We start from the raw sequence: 27,721 nt of genomic DNA, 5'->3' as shown, positions 1-27,721 counted from the left end.
TATTCAAGTATCAGAGAAAATTGTGCTTTCTGTCTTTGGAGGAGTATATATTTCTTTCTCTCCTCCGCTCCAGCTCTCTTTAGTCCCTACCTTGTTACCTCTTTGGGAGCTCTGTGTTCCATTCCAAAGGATATAAACTGTACTTTGACGCACAGTCCCAGAAAAGTGGGTATGATCCAGCCTCCTTGCCTTTGCTACTGAGCTTATGTGCCTGAAGCCTGGGGAAAAAAATCATCTGAACTTTAGCTGCAACAGCATATGCGTAGCTCCACATCATTGCCACTTGAGGGTATTTCCTAAACGGTACAGTTCAGTCCTTCACATTATGTGGGCACACAAAATTTACATGTTAACCTGTAATCTAGCAGGACTCATTCACTTAGATTTATTTCATACAGGACTGGGATTTGCTTATAGCACTTTCCACTTCCCTGCCAATGCAGTTTAACCATTTTTCAGGATCCCTCAGTTTGGCTGCATCTGCTCCAGGACGACTGCAGGCAGAGGGTGGTTTGTGAAAATAGAAACACACATTATCAAATGAAATACTAAGAGCTTCCTAAAGGGTGACTTCAGGACTACCACTGTCACAGAGCAACTCAGAAGAAAGTCCCAAAAGAAAAAGGGTTGAGCAACAAAGCTCAGAAAGGAAAGTACATGGATTTAGGAATATCTTTAGTTGGTATGGGTGTCAAATCTGTCCAGGACTACTTATTAGATTGTATGGGAGGCAAGTTATTTGGCTGTAACTAGAGCATTTTCCTACTGCAATAAAAGATTTAAGCATTGACTCAGCGAAGTCGTATGCCCCTGCAGTTGGTTTTAAGGCTAGCTGTTATTACACACTCATTTGACTTTAGTGGAAATAAATGAAAGTTCTTTTCACCCTGACTTGAAGTGAAATGACACATTTTCTACTCAGAAATTTGCACATTCAAAATTGGCATTAAAGTGAGAGCACAGCAAGATATGGAAGACTCGTGCAAAGCCTTGCTTATACAGTGACCCAACACAAACAGATGTCCCAGCCACCTGGCTGAGGAACCAACCAGACTTAGGTCTTCAGAGGTCATAAGGTCCAAGAAGTTGTATGAGTCAGTCATGTGTCACCAGGTAAGAGAAAAAAGCCCTGCCTGCTTCATCTCAAGGGAGTGCTAGGGTAGAGGCTGAATGTCTCAGCTTGAACCATCAAACCACATCTTTTTTGATGTGCTACTGGTTGCTGGAAGGAAGAAGGTAGGGAAAGACAGAGAGAAAAGAAAGGGGTGTTAAGTTTAAAGGCACAAAGGTCTGAAATTTGTTAGGTCTTTAACAAGTTAAGGTGAACTCAGTTTTATGTATAAGTTGTCTTAGACGGCATTGTTTCCATTTTCTACAAGCACTGGCTTTTGCTTTCGGTTGCAAACATTTCCAGCCATTTTAGCCCTGATTCAGGAAAGCATGTGCTTAATTTCAATTGTTTACATGCACTTAAACAATACAAAGAGACTGTGCTAATGGGCAAGCACACTTATACTTACACATACCTTACACGTGCAGGGGCATACCTAATTATGTGACAGCTTAAATGAGCTGTTTAATTCAATAATATTAGTTATGCAATTTAAAAAATACAGCTTAAATGAGTGTTGAACAAATCATAGTGGCTAAACACATTCACCTTTGTTTTAAAATATATTGCATATGAATTGTGATTAAGAAATCAAAGTGAATAGTTTGGAGCAAAAGGTTAAGTTTTCTGTAAGCGAAACTGCTCTGTTTATGTAAGTACCATTAACAGCATAAACTTGGGAACAGGAATAACACTTTTACATATTGTTTTCAGTATTAATGTTTGGTTTTTCCTCTATAAGAATTTTTGATGCCTCACCTTTTCCTGTCCAGTATACAGTTCCTGAGGGGAAAATATTTTAATTTAAGAAAAATTATTTAGGGGAAATATACTAAAATAACACTTTTGTGACCAGCGATTATTGCTGGTATGTTGCCATATCCTTTTAACAAACCTATATGATAGCTCTGATATATGTAATTAGTCCTGAATATGGTCATTTTGAATATGAAATGTAATAGCTTTGTGTTTGACATTACGCATGCGGATTGCCTGCTAATTAAATGTCAGGTTTTCACGGTCGCTTTAGAGAGAGGCTGTTCTGTAGTCATAGAAATCATCCTGTCATTGCTCTTCGCAGAGGTGGAAACTCGTATCTGTTTGTATGCAAAACAGTCGTGAAGAGTTTGAAGCTCTGATGGCAGATGCCCACGCTGACGGTTAGCTGGGCTAAATCACTGAGAAATGTAGCCTGCTATGCTGATACCCACTGACAAGCATCAGCTCTGATTCTTCTCCTCTCCCTGTAGCTGGTAGATCTCCAGCCCCACTTCCATGCCCCTTTTTTATAGGGCCTACGAGTAGGTGTCCCTCCAGGTGAGCTCTGTGTTACCTTTCAGCCTACTGGGGAAATGAAATTTCTGCCTGCCTTCACTCCCAATCTGTGTCCCCCATCATTCACTACAAGGTAAGTGTCTCCCACTCTTGCTCCCCCTTCAGATTATGAAGATCATTGATTTAGGTGCCCTCCATCCTGACGTTGAATAACGGCCTGCTGCCCTCGGCCATCCAAACGTCCTCGACCTGCAGGCCTCCTGCCGGAGGTGCTGGGGGGGCTGAAGAGCGGGGCCATAAGCCCCAAATTCCTGCGCGCTGCCCGCCTGCCGTGGAGGCTTCCCACCTGCGCAGGCGTTGAGCTTTCTGCCTCCGTCTGGTTTTTAGAAGGGGGATATTACATTCACCATTGCCCAAGGAATGCCAGTTGAAAAGCACGGCGCCCATGGGAAATAGGGCCAAGCAGCCTCTTTTCTGCATTAGCACATCTGGCTTTTGAGTTGGAAGGTTCAAAATGGTTATTGCAATGTATTTTAGAATAAAGTTAAAGAATTCAAATGTTAAAACTCAATTTATAATTCACAATCATATGCTTCAATTAATGTCTTTCTTACCAATATTTAATGGAGGAGTACTGCTTCATTTTATTGAAATTGAACATTTTAAGGTAATACAAAATGGGAATCAGTTGATAAGGAGAGAGAATTTTTTCCTCATGTTATTGGGTAGTGGCTTTCAATCTGTGGTCTGTGGATTTTAGTATTACATGATTTTTTCAAGATGGTTTGATGAGGGATAACTCTGAGAAACATTTAGTAGCTCTGTCTTCCCTGTTTAGAGGTCCTTTATGTCCACTGGAAAATAGGCAGGGATATGCAAACTCAGATTGTTTGAAGAGCACTATTCTTTATATATGAATTAAAAATCTGTGAAATGCACTATCATAAGATGTTACTACAGTTCTAAAGGACAGAGAGGATTAGCAAAATTATTTATTTATGATGAGTCAAAGCATTTTCAGCATTGCTACACAGGATTAAAATGTAAAGATTAAAGCATTACATCTCACGTTTCAGGAAATAAAATGATATATTGCTCAGGTCAGGAAGATGTTTCCTATGCAGTACATGACTTTACAATGAGTTGCTTTTGAATCATTTCACCTTTATTTCATATTTATTTCATTTTGCAAAAATCCGATTGTGGACTTCCTGGCAAGCTCATTCAAATGTAGCTGTATTTGCTACTTAAAATTAGCATTAGAATATGATGAAGAGGTGGGAAGGGAAAAATTAACTTTAACAGTGATGTTCCTTTGTTTCCAAACAGTGATGTTTGTACTCTGTGTAATTTTTGTGATTAAAAGAATCATTTGTTATTTTACATAGGGCAGATTGACAATTAAAGTATATCAGCTGGTGTTTAACAGATACTAAGTCTCTGCTTTGCAAGTATCACCTAAATGCAGTACTTTATTTGTTGTTTTGATTAATATACAGTTGAAAATTCCATTTAAAACTGAAAAAAAAAGATTAATTTAAAGACCTGGAACTTAATTTTTCCTCTGGTTTACATTAACATAACTCCATTGACTTCAGAATAGTTGTTATTGATTTCCATCAGTAAAGTTAAAGGAGACTCTGGATTTCTTTTCTTAGAAGAACCAGGTGTTACTTTTTTTTAATTTAAGCTTGCCACAAAAATGAAAAGGCTTCTAATAGAATGGAAATTATAAGCGGTGTGGACTTTCAGGCAATCAGAACATTTTCATGATCTCATTAAATGTATCACAACACATAGATGTTAAAAGAAATATGTTCCTTTTAGTTAGTAGAAGCACTGGATACACAATGTGTTTGAACACATTGGGCTTCCACTGGAATCTGTGCCAAAACCTTAGCAACTTGGAGGAAAAAAAATCCCCTTTTTCTTCTGCCAACATCTTTAGAGACAGAGGCCTTTTTGTCATATTTTATGCAAAAAAAAAGATGTTATGGAAACTTGATAGACTGTGCTAATACTGCATCTCAGCTGATAAATATTGCTATTAAATGCTATTATCACTCTGGATTTTTCTTATGCATGATGCAGCTGGTGTTATACAGGGATAGAAGTCTTTCTAAGGCCACAGTTTTGTAGTCCGTTGAATTTTGGTATCTGGCTCTGAGAGACTGGAAAATGATGGTTCTTGAAAAGAAACAGTTACTATAACAGCAGCTCCTTGAGTTGCTTCATCCATTTGGCTGCTGCTCGTAAACCACAGATCCTAGACAAAAACAGCTAATTCAAACAGTTAGTTTCCTGATAATACACAAAGGGTGAAATCCTAGTGCTGATAAAAGGAATGAGTACTGATGATTGATAACTATGCCGAGGCCCAGATTTTTTTTTCTCTGACAGTAACCAACTTCAGAATAATAGGTGCACACCAATGAAAGTGTGCTCCCAAAAGCATTATTTTTAAAAATGTGTTAATCAGAGACCTATCCAGATTTCCAGACTCTAGTAGATGTAGACAGCATCCTTTTCAGAGGGACGAACTGGGATCCACACTGAGCCATGCTGTACAGTGTGCAACAGGCCTGGCCTGGAGAGTGGAAGCTATTGTATTATACGTTTGCTATTTCTTTTTATTGTATTATTGTTCCTATAATAGTTGCTGGTGAAGTATATGTTTTACAGATCATGTTTGCTTAATGAAGAATCCTTTTTAAGATGATATCTGGAATAAATTGGGTTTGTAAATCAGACCTTGTGGTTCCTATTAGAATGCTAATGATCTCAGAGGGATGGCTTGGGTCTTGAAAAAGAACCTAAGCTTTCAGGGACCTGGGTCCCTGAAAGACCTGTTAATATCATGAAAAGTCATGTTTAAGGCCTGTTTTAAAATGTAAAAAAATTGTAACGCATGCCTCAACCAAGACTGTTTGAAACTGCTGAAATGTGGTGACACACCAAAGAATCCATTGCAACATCTGGGCCAAATCTCTGGTATTGTAGTAGAGTAATTCCAGTGCTGTCAGTAATAACCCAAAAGACAGCATAATTTTGCCCATCATATTTTCAATATATTTTGTGCAGAGCTGTGAATAGCTGAATAGCTATGCAAGGCACTTAGTCCAGCATGCTTAGCCCTGCTGAGGGAGCAAGGATGACTGTGCTCTTGGTTTATGTGGAACAGTGTCACCCTCACACATTTTGAATAAATATCCAAGTAAGTCAGAATGCATCGTGCATTTAATAGCAACAGTGTTGGCCAAAAGAGACTTGAACACACCCAAGTTCATTCCTACTAGGTATGAGCAGTGAGGCATTTTATATGACCTCCCTGAACTGAGGAAGCAGTACAAAGCCAGGAGACAAATGCAGAATCGTGATCTCACTCTCCCACCAATCTAAGTTAGTTTCTGTTGACACCACGAACACATTTCCATGTGCAGTAGTAATGTTAGTAGCATAGTAACGTAGACATTATTCAGCCATGATAGCTAGTGGCTGCGTCATCTAGACTCGATGAAAATTGATGTAAAGTGGTTAACACATCAGCGGCTACCTGATGTACTCTGCCTGTACCACTGCTGCTACTAACTGGCCGTTCTGTGGCGGAAAATGCTTTGTAGGTACATTAACCCATCCTTGATACCTCCTGAGGAAGAAGGAAGCTAATCATTTCTATATCTCAAAAGATACTTTGTGTTTAGTTATATAAAGGCATCGGTAGAGCTTTACATAGATCTTTAGATAGAGTCATTCCGGAGGAAAGAGACATTATGTCTGCCAAGCTTCAGGCCAAAGCAAAATTTTACAGCCAGATTACAAACCCCTAGAATAGGGCTTTATAATGAAAATGCTGACATAACCTTAAATATTTTGTATGGTTCCAGTGGGCATCAGTTTAAGTTCTGGTTATGATGTGCATTTAATGGCATGGGATCAAACATGAAGTGTAAGAGGATATTTTAAGATACTGTGTTTGAACAGAATCAGTTTTTAAACATTATTTATGAACTATGTCATTTAAATGCTTTTGAAATGTGACATTCAGTCCTTGGTTGTATGAAAAGAATTCTGAACACATTTCTCAAAAGGAACAGTAGCTTCATTTTCCTCCCCAGCTTTAATGATGAGGGACTTCAAAGAAGAGACCTGGAATTATTTTGCTGAACCTTTACTGGAATATTCCTGGAAAGCAAAGTTTTCCTTTATTTTTCACTGTTGTGCTCTTTAATTCTTCATTTGTGCCTTCTGAGATATATTCTGATTTTACTTGGAGAAGATCTTAGAAGACAATTTCTCTCCAATTACTAGTGATTCTGGAAGAAGACAGCAGCCGCTAGTAGTATTTGCTGTGCTGCGCTAGATGAATCTGCTTTTTCCTGTGAAGTATCATTCATATTTTCATACATTTTTGGTTAAGTTGATTGCATAGAAGTTCACACACACGCTGTACCTCGTATATTTCTTTTTTATGCTCAAGAAGTGGTCCAGAATGGGAGCTGACATTCATTAGTCTCAGAGGTTGACAGTAAAACTTGCGATAATGCAGATGATGACTAGAACTCTCATGGCTTTTACTGCAAATGGGACGGTAGTGTTGAAAGCTGCTAGTTTAACTTGTTACTCAGCTGCAGTCTGGAACTTAAGGCCATATACTTTATCCGTGGAAAAAAGTTTCTGCTTCAACTGTTAATTCAGGAAATACAGCCTTATTTCAATGCAAAAGGTTAGGAAACTTCAGCGTTAGTCGTAATAGTTTTGTCTGATAGGTTGAATCTATTTTTAATTAATTACTAATAATTTGTATGAAGATCTCAAAGCACATCGATAGCACACACAATGGAAAAAATCTTTGGAGAAATGCCAGTCCTGCTAAACCAAAGAGACTCTGTAATTGGTCTCTGTTAAGCCAGAATTTCACTCTCTCTGCAAACCGATTCAGTCAGTGATGAGGAACCACAGTACTTTGCTACCAGAAATTGCAGAAGCAGAGTCACAGTATTGGTCCTGTGATTTGCACTGTTTTTGCTTTATGATAAAAATATTTCTCCTGCTGAAGATACAGGACATAGTCTGGAAGAATGGCTTGGGCTTTGATCCTGCAGTTGACTCCCATTTATCTAATTGTTGTGCAACGTTGATGCAAAAAAGACCTCTGAGTAGATTTTTATCTGTCAGCTTCTGAAAATTGGTCTTTTTCTTAAGCTTCCTTTTTATCTGAACACTTTTTTCAGGAAATATGGAAATTACATGATTTTAATCCTTTAAAAAACAAATACAAAAGTGCTGTTATATTCTGAATGGCTAATAACCACAATTCCAATTAGTTCTTGCAGTTGACAGAAAAATAATATTCTATCTTAACCCTGTGATAAGCTCTGTATTATTTCATTGCTTCATTCCAAATGGTGCTCACAGGGTTGCTTTTTTTTAACTTTTGGCAGAGTCAAAAGATACAAACAGGTACTGTAGCGCTCTTGACTTTATAGCAGAAGTTTGTAGTGTCTGAAACATATACTCTGCGTTATTTAATAATTCTACAGGAGCTATCATCTGTTGAACAGAAAACAGAAAACGTTCAGGTACATATTCCAAGAGCAGAATTGCATTATTGAAAAAAATATATATCCACATTTAATGTACAAGCTGTACTGCTTATGACTTTCTGAATTTGATAAAAACATTTTACAAGCGCACTCATTTTCACTAATTTTACTGCTTTCCATTTGGATGAGGTATCATCTGTCACCACTCTATCATATATTTGGCTATTAAAAAGGCATGTAATTTTAATTTTAGTGTGCCTATTAGTGTGCAAATGCCATTGAGCTTGTTTAGCCTGAATTCATGGTCTAAATTCAAATCCCTGTGCTTTTGAGGAAAGTGTTCACTAGGTTTTAGAAACCCAGTGGTCATAATCTAAAAAACAAGATATGAAGGAGCAGGAATACATGAATTTTGCAATGAAATCCACTGAATAAAATACAGAGTAGTGTACATCCTCCAGATGATAAAGTTGGAATCACAATTTCATGATCTCACTGAACCTGGGGAAAAAGAATCCCAAATATCTAGAAAAATAGAACACATTTAACCATTGCAACCCTTTGGAAAACATTAGTATTTGGATAGTCTAAGTGCTTTTTATTAATAAACTAATTAATTTAGATATGTGCATTCTTTAAAAAAAAACAAAAAGAAATAACAAAAGACTTGAGGGTGGCCTAAGATGTCTGTCTTCTCTATGTAACCTTTTGCATTTTGTGTTTAGGAACTGACATTCCAAGTCATTTTCTTTGGCTTTATGCCTGGACTGAATACTGAGGCAGCAAATTAGGAATGCTTAAGAAGTCCCACAAAGAAAGATGTTTACTGTGAAAGTGAAGCTAATATGACACTTGCATTTGAAGCTCCTTAGCCTGCTCAAATGATAAATGATGGCATGGACTAGGTGGTGTGAGGGGAATGAATGAAGACTGAAAGAAAATACCATGTGCTGAGCTACAAGGTGTTCCTGGTGGCCAGTTTTCTGCCACTATGCTTATAGTACTTTTTTATTTCTATTCCAGGAGCTAATTTTGTTACTCGAAAAATTAGCCGATCAGTAGCTAAGATTCACCTCGGACAGCTGGAATGTTTCAGCCTGGGCAATCTGGACGCTAAGAGAGACTGGGGCCATGCCAGGGACTACGTTGAGGTAAGCTAAGGGCCACATACCTGAAACGTCTTTGTGTTGGGGATAATGCTTATTGCTGTAACTTCAGTGAAAATGCATGATCCACGGAGGGCCATCTCAGGCTTCTTTTTGCCTACAGAGTCCTGTTAACTTTGTGTTGCTCTTAATTTCAGACTAGGGAGTTTAGTAACATAGCAGTCTACTCCAAGCATGACCTGAAGAGAAAAATAAATCTTTGGGTTTACATTCCTTTACTGAATTCCCTGGGGGGGATAGGGGGGCTATAGACTATAAACTGAGTCTATTTTAAAAAGTATTTCTCCTATTGTTTTGACAATTTTTATGACCAATATTAAGATTGCAGCAAGATGCAATATGAACTGAATTCAAAGACCTACTGGAGGCTGATGACCTTTATCATAATGAGGCAAGAATGCTCCTTCTATTAATGATTAAAGGTCTGGCTGGTTACACGTAAGAAAGAAGCATCACAACATAGCTGTGATGGCAACTATTGCAATGTATGTGTCTGTATCTAGTGTTTGAAATGTTTTGTTAGTCAGGATTTGTTTCTAATTTTATTCTATGCATCTACTTCAGCAAACAAACAAACAATACCCCTGTATTGTATTACAGGGAGACATGAATGACCGTGTAGGAAATATTGTCTTTTCCCCAGGAGACTTTTGTCCCCATTTTGGTGCTTAAAGATTTCCTGTGGCGATTGGACTATTTCTGGCTTTTAATAATTCCTCGCTGGGAAACCGGATTTGGCTTCGCTATTCATTGATGTCATTTAAAAAGATGATGACTGTTTGTTTTGTTTTTCCGTATTACAAAGTAAGAAGTATTTCAGTAGGAAAAAATCTGATTTGTGATTTTATCATAATTTGAGGGGCTTATTTAAAAGGTAAAATAAAAGTTGAGCTTTCAAATCTTGTTTACAGTCAATTAGAAACAGCAAGAAAACTCAATTGTAATACCAAGATATAAATTTTTGTTTTGGATGATACTAAAAAATTGTACACAGCCATATTGCCTCGGCATCAAAAATGTTATGCCAAGTAAATGAGAAGGTGACTTTTGGCAGCTGGCCATAAATTTGGCTCTTGGATCTGCACTGCATTTGCATGTAAGGTGGTACATATGATTGCCAAGAGAACCATGGATGTCAGCGAGGCCTTACATGACTATACCTCCATGAATGTTGCTTTAGTTTTGGGGCGTCAGCATTAGTTGAAGTTGTTCATCCAGTAAACCCAGTAAACCATCCCAGTCTTCTTTTATTTTTAATTGATGAAACTGTAGTCAAAAGCATTCACAAAGTCAGTTACCAAAGCTCAGCTGAAAGGCAGCAACACGTAAGCTAAATTAAATGATCAGTTGCAACCACATGAACATAATTTGCTAAAATATATAGGATATTCCACAGATACTTCAGTTATCTCATTTAAAGATAGCTTGCACCAAATTGTAAAGGAAGAGTGTGGGATGAGTTCTGATGTCTTCACTCATAATGGAAATCCAGAATAACACTCTAGTGCTGCTCTAGGTCAGTCCTGTGTTCATTCAAACTTTAAAAACAAACCAAAAAGGAAACGAGAACACAGTCTATTCAGAAAAATGACTAGCTTTCAAAGCCTTTGGCCTCCAGAAGGAATGTAGTCATCTGAGGTCTACAACAAGAACACACGTTGGTTGTGTAAGTAGAAGTCTTCTTGTTGAAGATTCCAGATCTTTCAGTTACATGTTTTGGGTCTGTCCCAAAATCCTCTGGAAAGAATTCCTCACTAAGATATAGTTCAACTTGAGTTATTTCTCTTCCCAGAGAGGTACGCCTTCAGTTAATGGGAGAATTATCAATTCTCTTAATTCCCTAAATATAATGGAAATGTGGTTACAGACAGCCTTCTAATGAGTAAAAAAGAGAGTAACCTTAAACTGGAAATAAACAATTATTTGAGGCTTTAATGAACTGGAAAGTAGGGCTTAGAGATTTAACGTTGTTCAAATAAATACATAGTATGTTAGAAAGCATGATTGTATTTACAAGCATTTGGGGAGCTTCCTTAAGCATATGGCAGAACACACAGGGATATATCTTATTCTCTCCATATGTACTTTTAAATCCCATTGATATTAATACAAGTAACACATGTGCATATAGACTACACCATGTACTGTCTCTTCTTTCTCCTTATTTTCTTATTAGGGATAATAATAAAACCATAAATACATTCCTTTTTGTTGTTTTATAAAACATTATGGGTGAATTCCTGATCCTGTGAAAGCTGATGGCCAAACTCTCATTGACTTCATTGCAGAGAGGTTTTATCCTCTATGTGTTGGAATGAAGAAAGTCTAGTGGTTAGAAAATAAAAGGAGAAGTCAGGACTCTCCAGTTCTGACCACACGTGTTCATTTGACTGCCACTGTGATTTTGGGCAAACACTTCCATACCCACTAAAGCATGTATGCACATGCCTACTCTGAACATGTAGGTGCCTACTGAAGGAGGGACTGCTAGCACACTCAGCATTAGCTATGGGATGAATTTAGCTGTAATAGCAGATGGTTCAGAAGTTTGATGTTTAAACACAGGTTCATATTAGGGGAGAACAGTTGGAATATGTGTTTGATTAGGTTTATGAGCTAGGATTTAAATTGCCATCTGCAATAACCAAAACTCAGATATGGTGGCATTTTTTTGCTGAACAAGCTTTAAAGTGTAACTCACTCAGAAAGGTTTTACTCCTCGTTTTCTCTTCACTGTTTGAGAAGACCAAAACAGAATTAAGTAGACAGTGAAACATATGGGGGGTTATAAGTTTTATCCTAAAATTATATTAGTAACTGTTAACATTTTTTAAGAAATCACTGTTGCATCTTACTCTCTCCTCCCCCATTTTTGCTTAAATGTGATCCAGCACAAGTCTCATGGGGTTGTATTATAGATGGCGATCAACACCACTGAGTTGGGAAAGGAAAAACAGTGTATCAACACTATTGATATATGAATCTTCTGTGTGCTAATTTGTTTTGTGAGGGTAATTTATACCTTTTATTTGTTGCAGAAAGTTACAGTAAAACATCTGCTAGGTATTTTCAAATATTAGTACAATAGCAAGCCTTTAACAGTCTGACTCATTTCTGTGCCATTCATAAAATACATGGCATCATACAAATTTCTTCAGACACTCACCCAAGAGGGTCTTATTTCAAATAAATACAGATTCTCACAAACATTCAACTTGGATCATTAAAAAATGCCCATCAGTCTATCACTAGTTTTTATTTCCTAGAAGCTAAGTACTGTTAATGCAACAGTCGTGAAGGTACACCTGCAACTAAAACCATAAAGTGTCATTGCTGGGGAAGCCACATAAATGTTTATTTGTAAAGTTGTAATGGGATAGCCCATAAATAGGACACGGTCTTGTTGTAAAGCAGCTCTGGGGAAAGAGCAAGTTTGTATTTTCTAAATTTCAACAGCTGAGACCTTTTCCTCCACTCCTTTAGTCCCTTCTTCATCACCTGCTGATGCTCAGATTGCCTACTGCAGTTGCACTGCCCACACCTCAGAGTTGTGCAGAGAGCAGAAATATGGAAAACTCCTCTCCCATTACCATTTTAGCTGTGTCTCCTCCCAACAATTTATCCATAAATTGGCATAATATATGCTTGTTAATTATTATGGTACACCATAGGCACAGCATTGATGAATATTGTGGAAAAGCCTATTAATAAAGATTTTATAAAAAGAAAAAAAAAGAAAAAAAAGAAAAAAAAGAAAAAAGTCAAACATAACAGCATTAATAGCCTATAAGTATTTATAGAGATCAAAAATATTTTCTTTTGCCTTCAAGAGAAATCTGGCAGTGTTTTAAGCAATAATTGTAGAGAACGCATAATTGGCTCATAATTGGCTCCAATTCAGCTAATTACAGGTCTACCCAAATGCTGAAAATTAATCATGTGCTTAAATTCATAGCGAAATCAGGGCCAATTTGATAATCTGAATATACAGCAATCAACTTTCATTAATTTATATTTAAATAATGTAAAAAACCAAAGCGTTAACAGAACAGTTTGTAAATATGTAATATAAGTTAGTTATAACTAAGTTATTGTCATACAGTCCAACCAAGCACATTAAGAAGTGGTTTAAACAGAGCCTTTCCATCTTACTTATATATTTTTAATGGTACCAGTATAGATTGGTACTTTCAGTTGTGATTAAAGTGTACATGAAAGTGTACATAGTCATTTTTATTGTCTTAAGCCATTTTGCACATGTCAAAATTTGAGATAGTAAAATCTAGTCGCCTGCACTGTGATGTCTCTTTTATCATGGATTCTGTGTTTATATGTCCAATTGTCATTGCCTGGTCTTTTATCGATGATTCTTCTGTATGCCATCCTAATAGGCATAGACTGACCATTGGAAACAATTGTTTATGCCTAGCATTTGTATTGTAGGAAATCTCTTCTTGTATGTTTGTGTGTACATTTAAATATAAAAGCTTACACATAGAGTAAAGTAAAACTTCAAATAGTGCTGTCTGGTGAAAGAAAAAGATTCAGCCAGCTAGACTGTTGGCTTAGATAATTCTATTTCTGTTTTGTCTCTTCCTTGAAGTATTAAGTATCATCTTTTGAGAGGCATTTTACCTTAGTCTGATACAATCAGAAGTCTTTTCTGGCAGATCCTTACACAAGCCCAGCAGAATAATTGCTGGAGTCTCGCTTTGTTGAGGATTGTTGGTTATAAAAGGGGAGTCAATTATGTCTGTCCATGTAACTATCAGTATCTCATATGTATACCTATGAGATCAGCTCACGACCTGAAAGGCAGGCTTTTAAAAGAGCATATTTTACCCTCGTTGTTATGGACTGAAGTTAAAAGAAGTTTTTCCTTCTTACTGCTGAGTTTTTGCATTCAAAGTTAACCACTTAAAACAAAAATTAAGAAATAATTTTAAAACTGCTTTTGTTTTTCAGTGCTGGAGGTTTTTGAGTGTGAGGATAAAAATTTTTGAGCCTTGCAGGTACTCAAGTATATTTTATATATTTCAAAACAAGAACTTTTTCTTTCCATCGCCTTGTTTGAGTTGGGATAATTGATGGCTCTATTAAGCCTAATCATTCTTCAGAATATATCCAGTCTGCTGTGATTGACGTGATGACTGCACTGATGTCTTATCACTGCCATCTAGTTGAAGTAACTGTGAGAGTAGGGCTTGTATGAACCATTAGTAGAAAGGTTTGATAGATTGTGCTCCTGTCTGGAACAGATACTGAACATTCATAAAATTCTTGTCATTTACTTGCTGAAGCAATATCTTTTCTAGAAGCATATGTAACACAGACAATGACTGTTCTGCCTTAGTTTTTAGTAGTAGTTTTAAAACCTGTTGTCCTTTTCATAAGACGTAGAACTAGGCCTTGTGCTGAATTTTGTTTTTTTGGAATGCAACATCTTCCCAAAGGAAGTACATACTTACTGATGACAGAATATTCTTTGGCTTTTTCATGTAAATATTTCAGACATGTGGAGATATGGTGTGTCCAGGATAAAGGGATTCATATTTGACCGTGGTAGTATGTTAAATCATTCATGCAAATAATGATCTCAGGATACATTATGGCCAATGTAAGTGCCCAGGGCGATGACAATGGGTCTCAGATGAAGGATGCTGCATTGTTTTGTGAGTTTCACCCAGCACGGAACCAGGGACACTGATGGTTGCAATATAGCCACTTTTTAGTGGCACAACGAGAATGCTTTAACACCAGTTCCAACAACAGGTAAAGACTGCCTTCTCCTCTGGTTGAGTCTGTAAGGGAAAGTTATAGCTAGGAGGACTGCCAGAATCAATTCACAATGCCATTGTTTTAATAAATTATTGTTGCACGCATTGCCCCCTGAACTGAAGCGTTTCAATCATACAGAAGAGTTCCAGGACAAATCTGAACGTGTGGTGGTAGAGGTTGTCACTGGCCACAAAATAGGCTTTGCCGTCACGTCATGTCACTCACACAGAATCAAAATAGCATCCCATGGGACCCTGTTTTGATTTTTTTCTGCTAATTGTTGGCCAGGTAGGCTCTGTTGTGCTCCCTGGGCTCCCTAAGGCTCCTGTGATCCTGCTTACTTCTGGTTTCAGATACCACTACTAGACTTTCTCAATTCTTCAGGTTTAGTTGTAGACTTTAGCACTGAAGTGAAGACTTAGGAGCATTTTCTCCAAGGTCATTCCTGAGTAGTACCAAAAAGAAATTGCCATGAACAATGAGCAGATAGTGAAGTTCTGTGGAGTGTGCATTTCTTCTCCATTGTCCCGTACAGGCAGAGAAAGAGTTGATATTTCAATAACAATGTTGTTTTCATTTAAAGCATGATTTGATACCAGCAAAATGTGACTGTAGCCTGTAATTCTGAAACATCTTCTTTCAGATTTTGCAAAGATGGGCAAAGCCCCCCTTTATGGAGAGAAAATGTGTCTTAGAACAACTGTGATTATGAAAGTTCTACTTTTTTAATGCTAAATAAAAATAAACATTTTTGGTAACTAAGGCTGCATAATAAAAGAGCCTAGAATGCATTCTTTTGACACAGGTAGGATGGTTAGACTTCATGGCTATTAGGAATGATTGTAATTCCCAGCAGAGTAAGACACTATCATCTTAGTTTCACTCATGTAGATGGTGTTTGCATTAAAAAAAAAATTAAGCGCTTTCTGGCTTTTAATTATAAACCTCCTAAAATGCTATGTCTGTAAACAATGTGATTCTAAATAACTACAGCGTGAGAAAATTAAAACATGCTTTACACACATGCACACATACATATGCAACCCGTATGTATGTGCGTGTGTGTATGTGTATGTATGTATGTTTTTGTTTGTGTATGGATAACTTTGTGGAAATTGTTTTCCAGTTAATGTGTTTTTTAAGTTGCATGTATATGATGTTTTCTCTTTAGTTTTGATATGACTGTTAATAAGAGACTGAACAAGGAAGAATGTAGTTCATAGTTACTGTAAACGTAGATGGTGTCTGTATTTTAAAACATAATAATGAGGAAAGAAATGGATTTTAATTAGAATATGTAGGTGTTCTGTCTAATATACATCATATGGTATTGATTTCCAGCATCAATGCCTACTGTAAGTGTTGCTGTTACATTTTTCCTTTCAAAAAACTATACTGATCTATTTCATAACTACAGTACCGTTCTCCCCTTTTTATTTTCTTTTAGCTATTCTTTATGTGAGGGGAATATAATTGCAAAAAAATTTTTCTTATTTACACCAGTTTTACTTTAGCGTTCTTTTTCACCACTTTTGTGTTTGACCTGTTAGTGTTTTTAGGTTTTATAAAGCCAAAAAAGTGATTTCCTCAGCAGAACCATCTGGTTTAGTTTCCTGTGCCTCAACAATGATATGTGTATTATTATCAAGGCCACCCCTGTGGTTTTCTAAGTAGTCTTGTTACAGCGGTGGTCTTGCAATTCAATTGGAGTGATGGAAAGGTTAGACTAAGGCTTTTTTCAAGTATAAGGTTTCCGGATTGATAAATTATGTATTGTTGTCATATTTTTGAGACTGACTGATTATGTCATTGTTAACTTGAATGCAGTATCTCTTTAAACAACAGAACCAAGACAGTCCTCTTAAAAAATTCTGCTTTTGCAGCATGCTCTTCTTTTAGACTACCAAATTAAGACACTTTTCAGAAGTAACTTTAAACACATGCTGTGGTCCTATGTTTTTAATTTTCAGCCATGTTTGGCAATTCATGGAAGAACAAGTAAGAATTGTGAGATGGGTCCGTGTTTAAGAGTTATGCCTACACTTGTGGTAGGACTTGGAAGAAAACACATTAACATCAACCGAGAGGCAGTATATTACAATATAATGATTTGTTAGCAACTGGTAATACAACACTGGTGTGAAAACAAACCAGACTTTGCAAAAAAGGGTCTGTTCCACCTTCCAGACTGTCTTGTAGTGGTTTTAATGTGGGGCAACTGCAGATGAGAGTATGGGAGATAAATGAGTCTCACAAGGGAGAGGGGATGGCTGCACAAGGGGAGGGAAGACAGGGCACAGCCTGCCGGGGGCCAGAGCTGCGACTGGAAGGAAACCACCACCCCATCACTGGATGGAGTGTGTTCATTGGAAACTGGAGCTTCAGGGAATTTAACAGCAAAGCTCTCGCCAGTCTCTCTGGAGTGAATGCAAACTGTCTTTTTCTTTTCTTTTTTATTCCATGCAAAGTTTATAAATTGGGCAATTTTCTTGGAAATGTTACCATAAAAGTTCTCCAGCCCTCTGCATGCAAAATTTCAAATACTCGCTGTAAAACACAGACATCCTAGAGTCCATGAAAAAAATTATCCAGGTTTTGGGGAGTTTTAATACAAACAAAACATATTCTTTAATCAACTGAATCACTTCCCCTCTTTCCCCTTTATCCTCTCCTGAGTGGAAAAAGGCAAAAAAAAAAAAAAAAAAAAAAAAGAAAAGGAAAAAGAAAACGGTTGCGTATACCTTTGAACTTAGAAGTTTTTAGTTCAGTCAGATGGTACTTGACAACATTTTAAGGAACTGAAAACAGCATCTTTTATTGGGAAATGTCAGGCAACCTTAGTAACAGGTACTGTTACCAGCCCCACATGCAATAATCCAGAAAGTTTCTTTTCATTAACTAATCTGTGATTTGCAAGCTTATGTGAATTTTAAAGTAATGCACCACATTCTGAGAAGGCTGTGTAACATACTTGGTTTTAATTTTAATAGAGGGGAAAAATCCCTTAAAACAGATCATTAAAATTTAATGAGGACATTTTAAAAATCCCATAATGGTTCAATTTGCACTGGAAGTCAAAAATAGTTAATGGTGTTGTTATGTCTGTGTGGTAACATCCTCACTGTACTGTAATGCTTTTCATTTGAAAAGAAACCAGTAAAACGTTGTGGGCAGTGCATTCCCAGACCCAAGCATTTTAGCCCTCCAACAATTTTAGGTCATTCCACTAAAAGTAGAAGTATTTCAGGGGATATATTAAAATGTCAGGGCACACTTTTATTGTACTCTAGCTGTTAATATTCTGTATATTATTAAGAAGAAGATTGGTTATCAGCAGAGTGACTGTTCTTTCCTTGTCTGGGCATGGAAAAAAATGTGATTTTTTTTTTTTTTTTGAGTGGGAAACATTCCCCAAACCCACAGGGTGCACTTAATATGCCACTTTTAGTTTTAGCAGAAATATTTGAATTTTAGCTGTAGGTGTTTTTGGATGAAGCCTTGACCTAACAACCAATGTTAATGGTCCAAAGATAGAGCAGCTGAACTTTCCACTTGGCCTTCTTTGGCTGACATTAAACTTTCCCTGGGGACGGTTAACTTTGTTACCAGGTTAAGTATGTGAAGAAAGCTTATTGCTGTCATGTGCTTGACTCCACTCTCTCTTCCTCTCAAAATCCATGTCATTTTTGCAGCGAAAACAACCATTTGTTTCCTCAGGAATATAAAGAATGTTATATTTGCAAGGTTGATCAGCAACACTAGCGTTTTCTTTCTCCCTGTCCCAATTCAGCTCATTCTTGTGTCTGAAATAGATTTGCCTGCAGCAGTAGAAGAGGAGAATGAAGTAAACAGTGACTCCCTGTCCTGTGCCTGCACCTTGTGTGAGAGCTGTGTAAAACAGACAGTGGCTCCCTCAAACACTCTTACAGTTCCTCTTGCAAGCATGTTTAGGTTCCCTGGTGCAGTGGAGATCCAACAGCTGCTCTTCCCAGCAGGCAGGGAAGAGCAACTCCCGGTGCCAGTATTTGATGGTAATTGCATTGTTTTTAAGGAAATCAGGGTTTTGATTTCTTTTCTTAAGTGATCCAGCTATCTACATTTTCTGTGTTTTCTATTGTGCAATGGGATTAAAGAATCTCTGATACGGGACTTCAGGAAACAAGATTAGGGGAGATCCTACTCCCTAAATATTAGTATGAAACATTGGCTGCCTGCAAGGACAAATTGGTAGATTTTTTATATAAATTCTTTCTCATTTAATAGCCTGAGAAAAGCAGGGCAAACTCAATCATTTGAAACCTCGAAGAACCATGACCTTCAATTAGGAACTCCTGCTGTAAGTCATTGTATGTATTGTTGTGTCCATGGGAATGCTGGAAATATTAAGCTGAATTTTAGTTGTACCTACGTTATATTCATGTTGTTCTCCTATAAAAAGAACAGGCACCATTATGAAAAATATGTTAGGCACCATTATGAAGTATATGTTCACTCTCCAAGTTTGCTTTTAATAACAAGCTTTGTACTTTTTAGAAACTGACCTTTCTAGCCGAAATTGTGTGTTAATATTTCTTGAACTGCAAATGGGATTGATTTTTTTTTTTGTATCAAATTAGATTTTCTTTTGTCAATACACACTCCACAGATTGCTTTAAACTATGGTGAATTCTATTAATAGAACTTTACTTGTGCCTTACCTTCTGACATGTGAGGTGTTATTCTGTACTATGGTTGCTTATCAAGGCAGCCTTAATTCTATAGTATGTCTCACACATGTTGCTTGTGACATAATGAAAAATTGTTACAAATCATACAATCTTGCTGCACTGTGCCTCATTTTCAAGAAAAAGTAATACTTTGTGCTGCTAATGCAGTATTTTCTCCTTACGTAATACAGGCAGATTTTTCCCCTGCATCATTAATTTATTGTCCTGCACTTATTTCCATACAAACTTTACTCTTCTGTAGCAGGTAGCAATTTCTTTCTTCCACTGAGGTGTCTTAAATTCAACAAGTATAGTGTTTTTTATATGTTGTGTTCATTTTAAAGGGGGAATAATTGACAAGGGAAAAATATTTAAGTTTCCTTTTCATTTTATTGCCAGTATTATTATTGATACCCAGGGTAGGTATATATTAAAAATATTACCAGTTTAAAACTTTTCATCTCCCTGGTTACAAGTGAATCTCTCAGGTTATCAGAAACGTATCAGGAGGCCTATGATAGGATGGGCATTAGGCTACAGGACAGGTGTTCATGAAGGTGAGGGTATGTGGTAGGTCTGTCTCTTGACTAGAGAAAGCCCAAAAGGTGCTTGGCTACTGCTGGACACGGTGCTTTCTAACAACATAATCTTCTGGTTGCTGGCAGCCCAGCTCCAAAACATACATGCCGAACATAGACTGTGTTTTAAGTGTCTTATTCAGACTGCAGCTAGGGAATTGGCACTGCATCTGTCTGTGAATGTTCCATATATATGTTTCTTTGATGTTTTATTTCAGCACATAAAACCTCATAAACCTTTTCAGTGACTTCTGTACTACAACCATGCCATGCACCACTGGAATGTGACTTGCTGTATCAGTAATACTAGTAGCGAAAGTAAAACTGATTTGCAAGGGGGAGTTTGTCGTGAAGCAGGCGCTGCTGTGCTCCATCCCCGGGATGCAAATGCGGACCATGAAGGAGCTTGCATTCTGAGTGTTTCCAGAGTAACTGTACTATCTAGTGCCTGACATCTAGGAGAATCTTCTTTTTAAAGCAATTCAATAGGTGAATCTCACCTAAAAACTGGTGTTGGCTGGAGGAGTTAGAAGTTTGTGCAAGTTCAAATGGTCCAAGCACACTGACACTTGATATAGCTTTTGGTATATCTTTTGATACAGCTTTTTAATGGAGTCTTTAATGGGTGGTAAGAAAACAATTTTTAAAAATAGGCTAACCCATCCAGATAGCAGTAAAGGGCAAAAGCACACGCTTCAAGGGCTGGTTTGCCATTAAGGAGCCACATTAACTGGGAGCAAGTCCCCAGAGGACTCCAGGGCTGCACATTCCTTGCCTGGCTTCCTGGCAACTGAGCATGCTGCCAACAAACCACAGGAATTGGTTTGGAGTGAAATCTTGTTCTACTCTAGTTATTAACTTCAGCAGGACTTGACATCATCCATTGTGTCTTATATTTATTTATACATGGGGAGGCAGAGGCTGGCAGAAGAGAAAGAGGCTCTGTGCCCGTGCAGAGTTACCCAGTACACCTGTGATAGGGACAGCCACAATTTGGCTCTAAAAGTGACCTCAGGACATATTAAAATACCATTTAACAATTTACCAGTATAAACAGGAAGTGTAATAAAGAGTTTTCACCTGGCCCACTCTGTGCCAGTTTTCAGCCTCAAGTATGGCAGAATGATGAAAATGGTGCACGACTACCTACTCCTTGTAATTAAGCAAATTATACATTCCTCAAAGAAGGCTTTTTTGTTGCTGATTTTCATAAGGTCACATCTAGAGAAGGGCAGCATAAAACCAGCAGGCACAGATGTAAAACTTTAGCTGGCAGAGAACCAAATTTGAGTAAAAAGTGCATCCAAAACTAAAAAGTAAGTTAATCATCGTTGTTACCACATTCATTTTGAAGAGATTGCAGAAAACAGAGTTAAATCATAGCAGAAATATGCACTTACGGCATTTGCCTTTAAAGCACACTATACTATGCATGAAGTGACCCCTCAGTTCCCTTGGTTTTATTTACTTGTATGAGGTTTTTAAACAAACTGTATAATGAAATTGCACACTGATGATAGGCATTTACTTCCACTGATTTGTAGTGGTTTGAACATGTAAATACAATCTGTCATAAGTGTTTCAAGTTAGGGAAGAATTCCAACTTCTGCGAATACTATCTTAACAATGTCTTAAGTAGTTGAATATGCTCTGTAGTTGCTTGTAAAATAGGTAACTCCTAACTAAGCTGGTAGTTTTATTAGCAGTGGTCTTAAAGCAATCCTTTTTGCCTACACGTTGATTTTCATGGGGAGGTTGAGTCATATGAAGTCTCTTTCACTGAAATAATCCATTAACTTGTCACTGCAAATTTTGGGCTGTTTTGGTATTAGAAAGTACTGCTGGAGCTTACAGTGTTACTATACTTTCTTGGAGGGAAAAATAACAGTCTTTTATATTTCATGAAGGCAGATAAAAGCTAGAAAATAAAACTGCCTGCAAACAAGAGTAAAATTGCAATGTTTGGGCACAGGATGAAAGCTGGAATCTGGAATCCCACCCAGAACCAACTCTGCGGCAGCTAGAAAGAGCACTGTCTGCTGGAGATGCCTTGCAGAGACTGCAAACAAAGCAATTCATGCTCCGGAGGAGCTTAGCTGATGCTGATATTCTGCATCCTCTTACGGGGTGGTGGCAATACAGGATGATGATCAAGACCCCGGTTGAGGAGGGAATGTGGTGGTCTTATCACCTGCTTTTGCACTGTTGTGGGGCAAAGCGAACCATCACCTGCTGTTGTTTTTGATTCTGTCTGGGAAATGAGGCTGAAATTCTCCAAACTGAATGGGGCACAAAATGAAAACATGCATAAAAATAGTGAACATTTACCTTAGATTTTGACTATTTGTTTTCTTAAGGAGTTAAGAGATGTGAGGAAAGGATCTGTTCAGTAGAACATTTTGACTGGAGAATTGCTCTTAACAATAATTTGGCTTCTACTCCCGAAACTACAAGGGGCTAGCTCTGCAAAAGCCCATGTACTGAAGTATAAATATTCTGCAGTTCTGCAGAATTAGTAATTTTGTATCGGTCACAGACAGCTCAGGCATTCTCTGTGTATCCACCCAATAAAGAGATGAGACAAGGAACACAGGTTCCCTGTGTAGCCTCCCAGCATGCTTCACTTCCGAAAATAATGCAGCTTTTCTACAGATGTTAAAAACTAGCCAATATAGCATGGGTTAGACTGAGAACATCCATGTAATCGGTTTCTCAATTAGCAGAAGCTAATTCTAAGTACTTCTAAGCCAGGCAGTCATCTAAATCCTGCTGCTTACCTTCTTGGTGATATATTGCACAGCTGGGCCATGGCTTTAATTTGCACAGGCATGAGATCAACCAGGTATGGAAGACATTTCTAATGGACATCACCCTGAAACTTAAAAATGAGCACACGGATTCTTTTTACTGACGTCTGTAGTCATTCAGTTTTAACATTTTTAAAGATGGCCCACATAATATTTTAACACATGATTTGTGTCCTCTTCTGCTTTATGACACATGCAGAAGCCTTGGAAGCAAGCCTGCACGGGCACATATGAGTTGCAAAATGGTGATTCTGTTTTGTGTTACAGGAAATAACAGGGCTGCAAAGATTTGTCCTCCCTGGGTTTGTGTGGGAACTGTTGAGGTAGCATCTGAGGTGTTACTGAGATTTTAATAGGAGCGGGTGCCGGGTCCTTAACAAAAACATCCTTTTTACCAGAGGTTCACTAGGCATTGGAGCCTATTAAGTGTCAACAAATAAAAAGTGTCAGTTTGTTTAGACTAAAAATTTTTTGCTTTTCAGTTGCTTAAACTTCACTTTTCTTTTTTTTCCTCTTTCGATACTACCATAAATCCTCTAGTTCCCATAGTTTGGTGGGGGGGGGGGGAACAACAGCAAAAACTGAATTTCAGTTGGGAAAAGGCAAGTTAAGGGAGGGAGAAATCAGGGTATTTGAATTTTTAACAAAAACACTTAAAGCAAAACCAAATAAAATTCTTTGTTTTCATTAGTATTTTCGAGAAATTGGCTTTCTTTAGCTGTACCCACAACATTACTTAATCAGAAGTAACTATAGCATTATTCAGAATAAAATCGTCAGGTCATCTGACCAACAGAATTTGGAATAAAACAAAAAAAGAAAGTGAAAAGGGCCTAAGAGAATAAGCCTGCCCTTAGAAACAATAAACCTTTATACTTCAGCAAATTGGATTTGTTATTCAGTGGCTCATATTATGAAGTTTGTTGCTTTATTTAGATGAACAGTTTGGCTCGGGTTGCTTTTGTTCTCTGTGTGCAGAAGTCTTGGCACATTCCATACCTTGCCTGGTTGGGTTTAAGAGGGAGACCTGCAAAAGGACATCCACCCTAGGCGGATTGGCAGACAATAGCAGAACATCCTTTTCATTGAAAGTAACTCATCAGGAAAGCATTGGTGCTGCCTCTCTGTATTTAGCTGAATGCAGATGAGAGGCATGATTAACACTAATGAGTGACCAGGGATTTATTGTTTACTTAGAGATAAGACATGGGCTTCCTTCGTTGGCACTCTCTGCCAAATAGTTTGATCCTAGTTCACTAAGCCTTTTATTATTTGTTGCTTTTTTCAGTAGTGGTGGTTGTTGTTGCTTTAAGTGATTTTTTTTTTTTACCAAAAACTTTTCAACACTTGAGCTTTTTTTTAATTTTATTTTTATTACAAATTTTCTGAGCTGTTTGTCATTTGGGCCACAGAAGTCTGGAGGTCCTTTACATGCATCACATGTTCTGCATCCAACAGTGCTTTTTCTGTTCAGTGCTTGCCCTCCTCCCCAAAGCTGAAATAAATCAAAGTAGGTTGAGACTCAGTCGCAATAAATCAAGACCTGTCCAAAACTGGAGCCTGCCCAGTCAAAATGTCATAGCTTGGCTTTCACTGAGGATTAATTAAAGGCCTGATATAAAGCCCAGATGTGCTTCAGGAGAGTAGCAAACTGCCTGGTGGTGGCTATACTGAAAACCAAGTCTCCCCATGAATCTGCCCACCCAAGAACATGGAGGAGGAAAAGGCCAAGGGAAAGGGAAGAAGGGAGGGGAAGGGAGGAAAGAAGTAAACTGAATCAAGCATGATTTTATAGCATCTGTGTTGGTGGAAAACAAGCTCTATGCTAGGGCACCTCTGAAAAAATACGAAGCATGCATGTATAGATTTCTAACAGCAGCAGAGAACATAATTGTTAAAATGTTTGACATTAATAGGGGGGAGAAAACTAGCACAGCGAGTGAACTTTTGCACTTTTTATGGTTCAAAAAAGTATATATGTGGCATGTCCAGTGACTGAGTTTGTTCGGTGCCTGTTTTACATTAAATTCCTGAAAGTCATCTTGACTAAAAGAGTTTACTGAAGATTCCTGAGGCTCTGATAGGGATAGATACGGAAATGTGTATGTATCTGAATTCAATACATTTGAATATAAATATATAAAATACACTTAAATTACATACTGCTTGCAGTATGGCACTTGTAGATCTCCAGGTTCACTTCCAGAGATACAGCTATTTAGTTAAACAGTGGGCACAAAATGACCCCTTTTAAAAAAGTGACGAACACTGAAAGAATGTGATTCATGACACAGCATATAGCTGTGCTTACTCTCTTGGGCAGTGATAGAAATAGAAGTTCTTGGGAAAAAATTGCAAAATAATAGTGTCTAATTGTTTAGTATTGAAATTAAATAATTTGCGTGAATAAATTAACCCAGCAAGTTTTGTCATAATTGTTTTCAGTTTCTTTGAATTCGGTACATTTAAGTGATTGATACGCATGTGTGCTCTGATGAAATGTGGTATTAAAATTTCACAGAACTGAACCAAGGGTTCTGGTATGGTAGGAACAATCTACCAAACAGGCTAGAACAGCCCTAGACTCTTGAATCTGGTGTAATGACAGATGTACTGTGAGTCAGTATTTATACTGTAATCAGTTGAGTTATTCTGGATATTCCTAGGAGTGGGATGTTTCTATGCATAAATATGTATATATGTGTGTGTACATATATGTATATTTTTAGCAAGGCCAAGCTGTTAGTTGCCAGTGACTCAATGTGTATCCTCTTGTGATAGCCTTTCTAATCTCTCCTCTGCCCAGAATAAATGAGTGCCATCTTGCAACATTGGCACAAAAGGAGGAGATAAGAAGCCAGAGGAGAGGGGCCGTATTTCTGAAAATGTGAGCCAAAAGTATAACAGTTATTTGTTAATGCCCAAAGAAGGATTGAAGAAAGCCTTGGCTTGATGTAGAAGTTCATTGGCAGGCTTCACAATTCTGCTGGCTCTGTGACTTGTCCGTGTTTCGTGTGGTAAATGCGCGTCGTCGTGCCAACTTGGCATTGCAGACTGCAACTAGCCCTGAGTGTAACACGTATGTCACATGGCTAGCAAGTGGTGGGTTTTATTCTTAGACAGTATCTGTTTCTACGCAGTGAGGGGAAGGCCAGTGATTCTGATACCTTTTCTCTAGAAAATCAAGGTGCTTCAGAGAATTTGCGACACTAGTTTGCCAAACAGACTCTTCTGTAGCTCACCCAAGGATAGCCTATGTCAGGTTAGCTCATTCATGTCCCTGTCTTCAGAGGAGTCCTTCAACAGTATTCTAACCACCTTCCCTGCTCCCTGCTCTCATCATAGTCTTTTGGCAGCCTCTCTGTCTTTTCCTCACAGTCTTGATAGTGAGACACTCTTTCCATTTTCTTCATCGGACTTCCCCTACACTGTCTTCCTCATACCCTGCTTCTTCCAATAACATCTTCTTTTTAATTTTCGTCTCTCCCTGTGCTCCCAGAGGGCTATCGCTTCATGTCTTCCATGTGTTTATCCTGTCTGTTTTAGATGGCAGACCCTCCAAGGCAAAAATGATGGTTACCATGTGTTCATAAAATGCTTCATGCATTTCATTGCTATTGCTTCTATTACTGTCACTAATTACATGTGCTAAAAGACTAAATGTCAGGGAAGACTTTTAACTGGCTTCTTTGCAGATGCCAGGGCACACTGAGGAGAAGGTGCTCATCCTGCTGCAGTGGGTGTTAGCGTCAGAGAGCAGGAGGAGCAAGGCTGCCCCATGGTGGGGGATGAACTGGGAGCTGAGGGTAACCACAGCACAGGCCATGCCTTGCCAGCCAGCGCACAGTCCCACAGCATCTGAGCTTGGTGGACAGAGCTGGGTGCTGGTAGCAGAGTCTCACTGACAGCCCCAGACAAGGTGAAATGATGAAGCAGGTCCAGGGTCCATCCGGGGACTCCAGTCAGGAACAAGAAGAGACAGGGCTGGAGGCAAGGCTACAACACAGGTCTGGAGTCCATCCAGGAAAACCAGTGAGTAAGCCAGGACAGCAGGGGACAGGGCTGGGCTGAGCTAGACCTATAACATAGCTCAGGAAAGATTTGGGTGCCTGAGCCTGAACTGAAATGGAGCCCATAGGCAGAGGGTGCATGGAGTGGGGCCCCAGGAGAGGCTGCCTGGGGCAGGGGAGTCCCACTGGGGCAGTCAGGGCCCTGATAGCATGCTTTCAAGTGCGGGAAGGGAGAGGCGGGAGGTTAAGAGCAGATATCTTGTGGAGCCCTTGTGCAGTGAAGGGAAGGAGCCACCTTCAGAGGACATTTGTTTTAGCGAAGTAATTATAAAATGTAATTGGAGGTAGAACGGGAAGAGTCTGGAGTTTCTTTTTAATTAAAGGAGGGGATTTGCCTAATTAGCACTGGATCACAGTGTTTCTGTGCCCCAGAATATTGGGCAGTGGAGAAAAAGTCCCACGCAAGTGTTCCCTGTGGAGAAAAGAAGTCAGCATGCCTTGCATCACTGGAGCGTAACTCGCCTACTGTAACAACACGCGGCTGTCAGGCGGCAGGCCTCGCTGAAGGGCTGCAACTCCAGTCTCCTTTTAGAGGCTGCGGTAGAGTCAGATTCAGGAACACATTATTAAGGGGTGGAAAGCCTAGACAAGAGAACACTGGAGGAAAGAAAGTTGCTGTTTGAGCTAGGTGTTGTAACATGCAGTGCAGCTTATCACGTGGGTAATACTTCAGAGCTTTGTAACAGA

General features: G+C 38.4%; 1 protein-coding gene across 5 annotated transcripts in view; it reads left to right on the top strand.

The window, feature by feature from the left end:
- The window catches only part of GMDS (GDP-mannose 4,6-dehydratase), a 433,675-nt gene that overhangs the window by 194,873 nt on the left and 211,081 nt on the right, over window positions 1-27,721 (top strand). For 4 of the 5 annotated variants that reach the window (XM_026114911.2, XM_064507108.1, XM_026114912.2 and 1 more), the window contains exon 7: window positions 8,953-9,080. In XM_026114911.2, coding sequence (XP_025970696.2) covers window positions 8,953-9,080 — 128 coding nt within the window. Of the gene's footprint in view, window positions 1-8,952; window positions 9,081-9,695; window positions 9,889-27,721 lie in introns of those variants that run through there. The other variant, XM_064507107.1, reaches the window with a different exon arrangement.

This window comes from Dromaius novaehollandiae, chromosome 2, assembly GCF_036370855.1.
Source record: "Dromaius novaehollandiae isolate bDroNov1 chromosome 2, bDroNov1.hap1, whole genome shotgun sequence".
In the NCBI taxonomy this organism is placed as follows: Eukaryota; Metazoa; Chordata; class Aves; order Casuariiformes; family Dromaiidae; genus Dromaius; species Dromaius novaehollandiae.
This window is presented reverse-complemented; position numbering and strand designations above follow the sequence as displayed.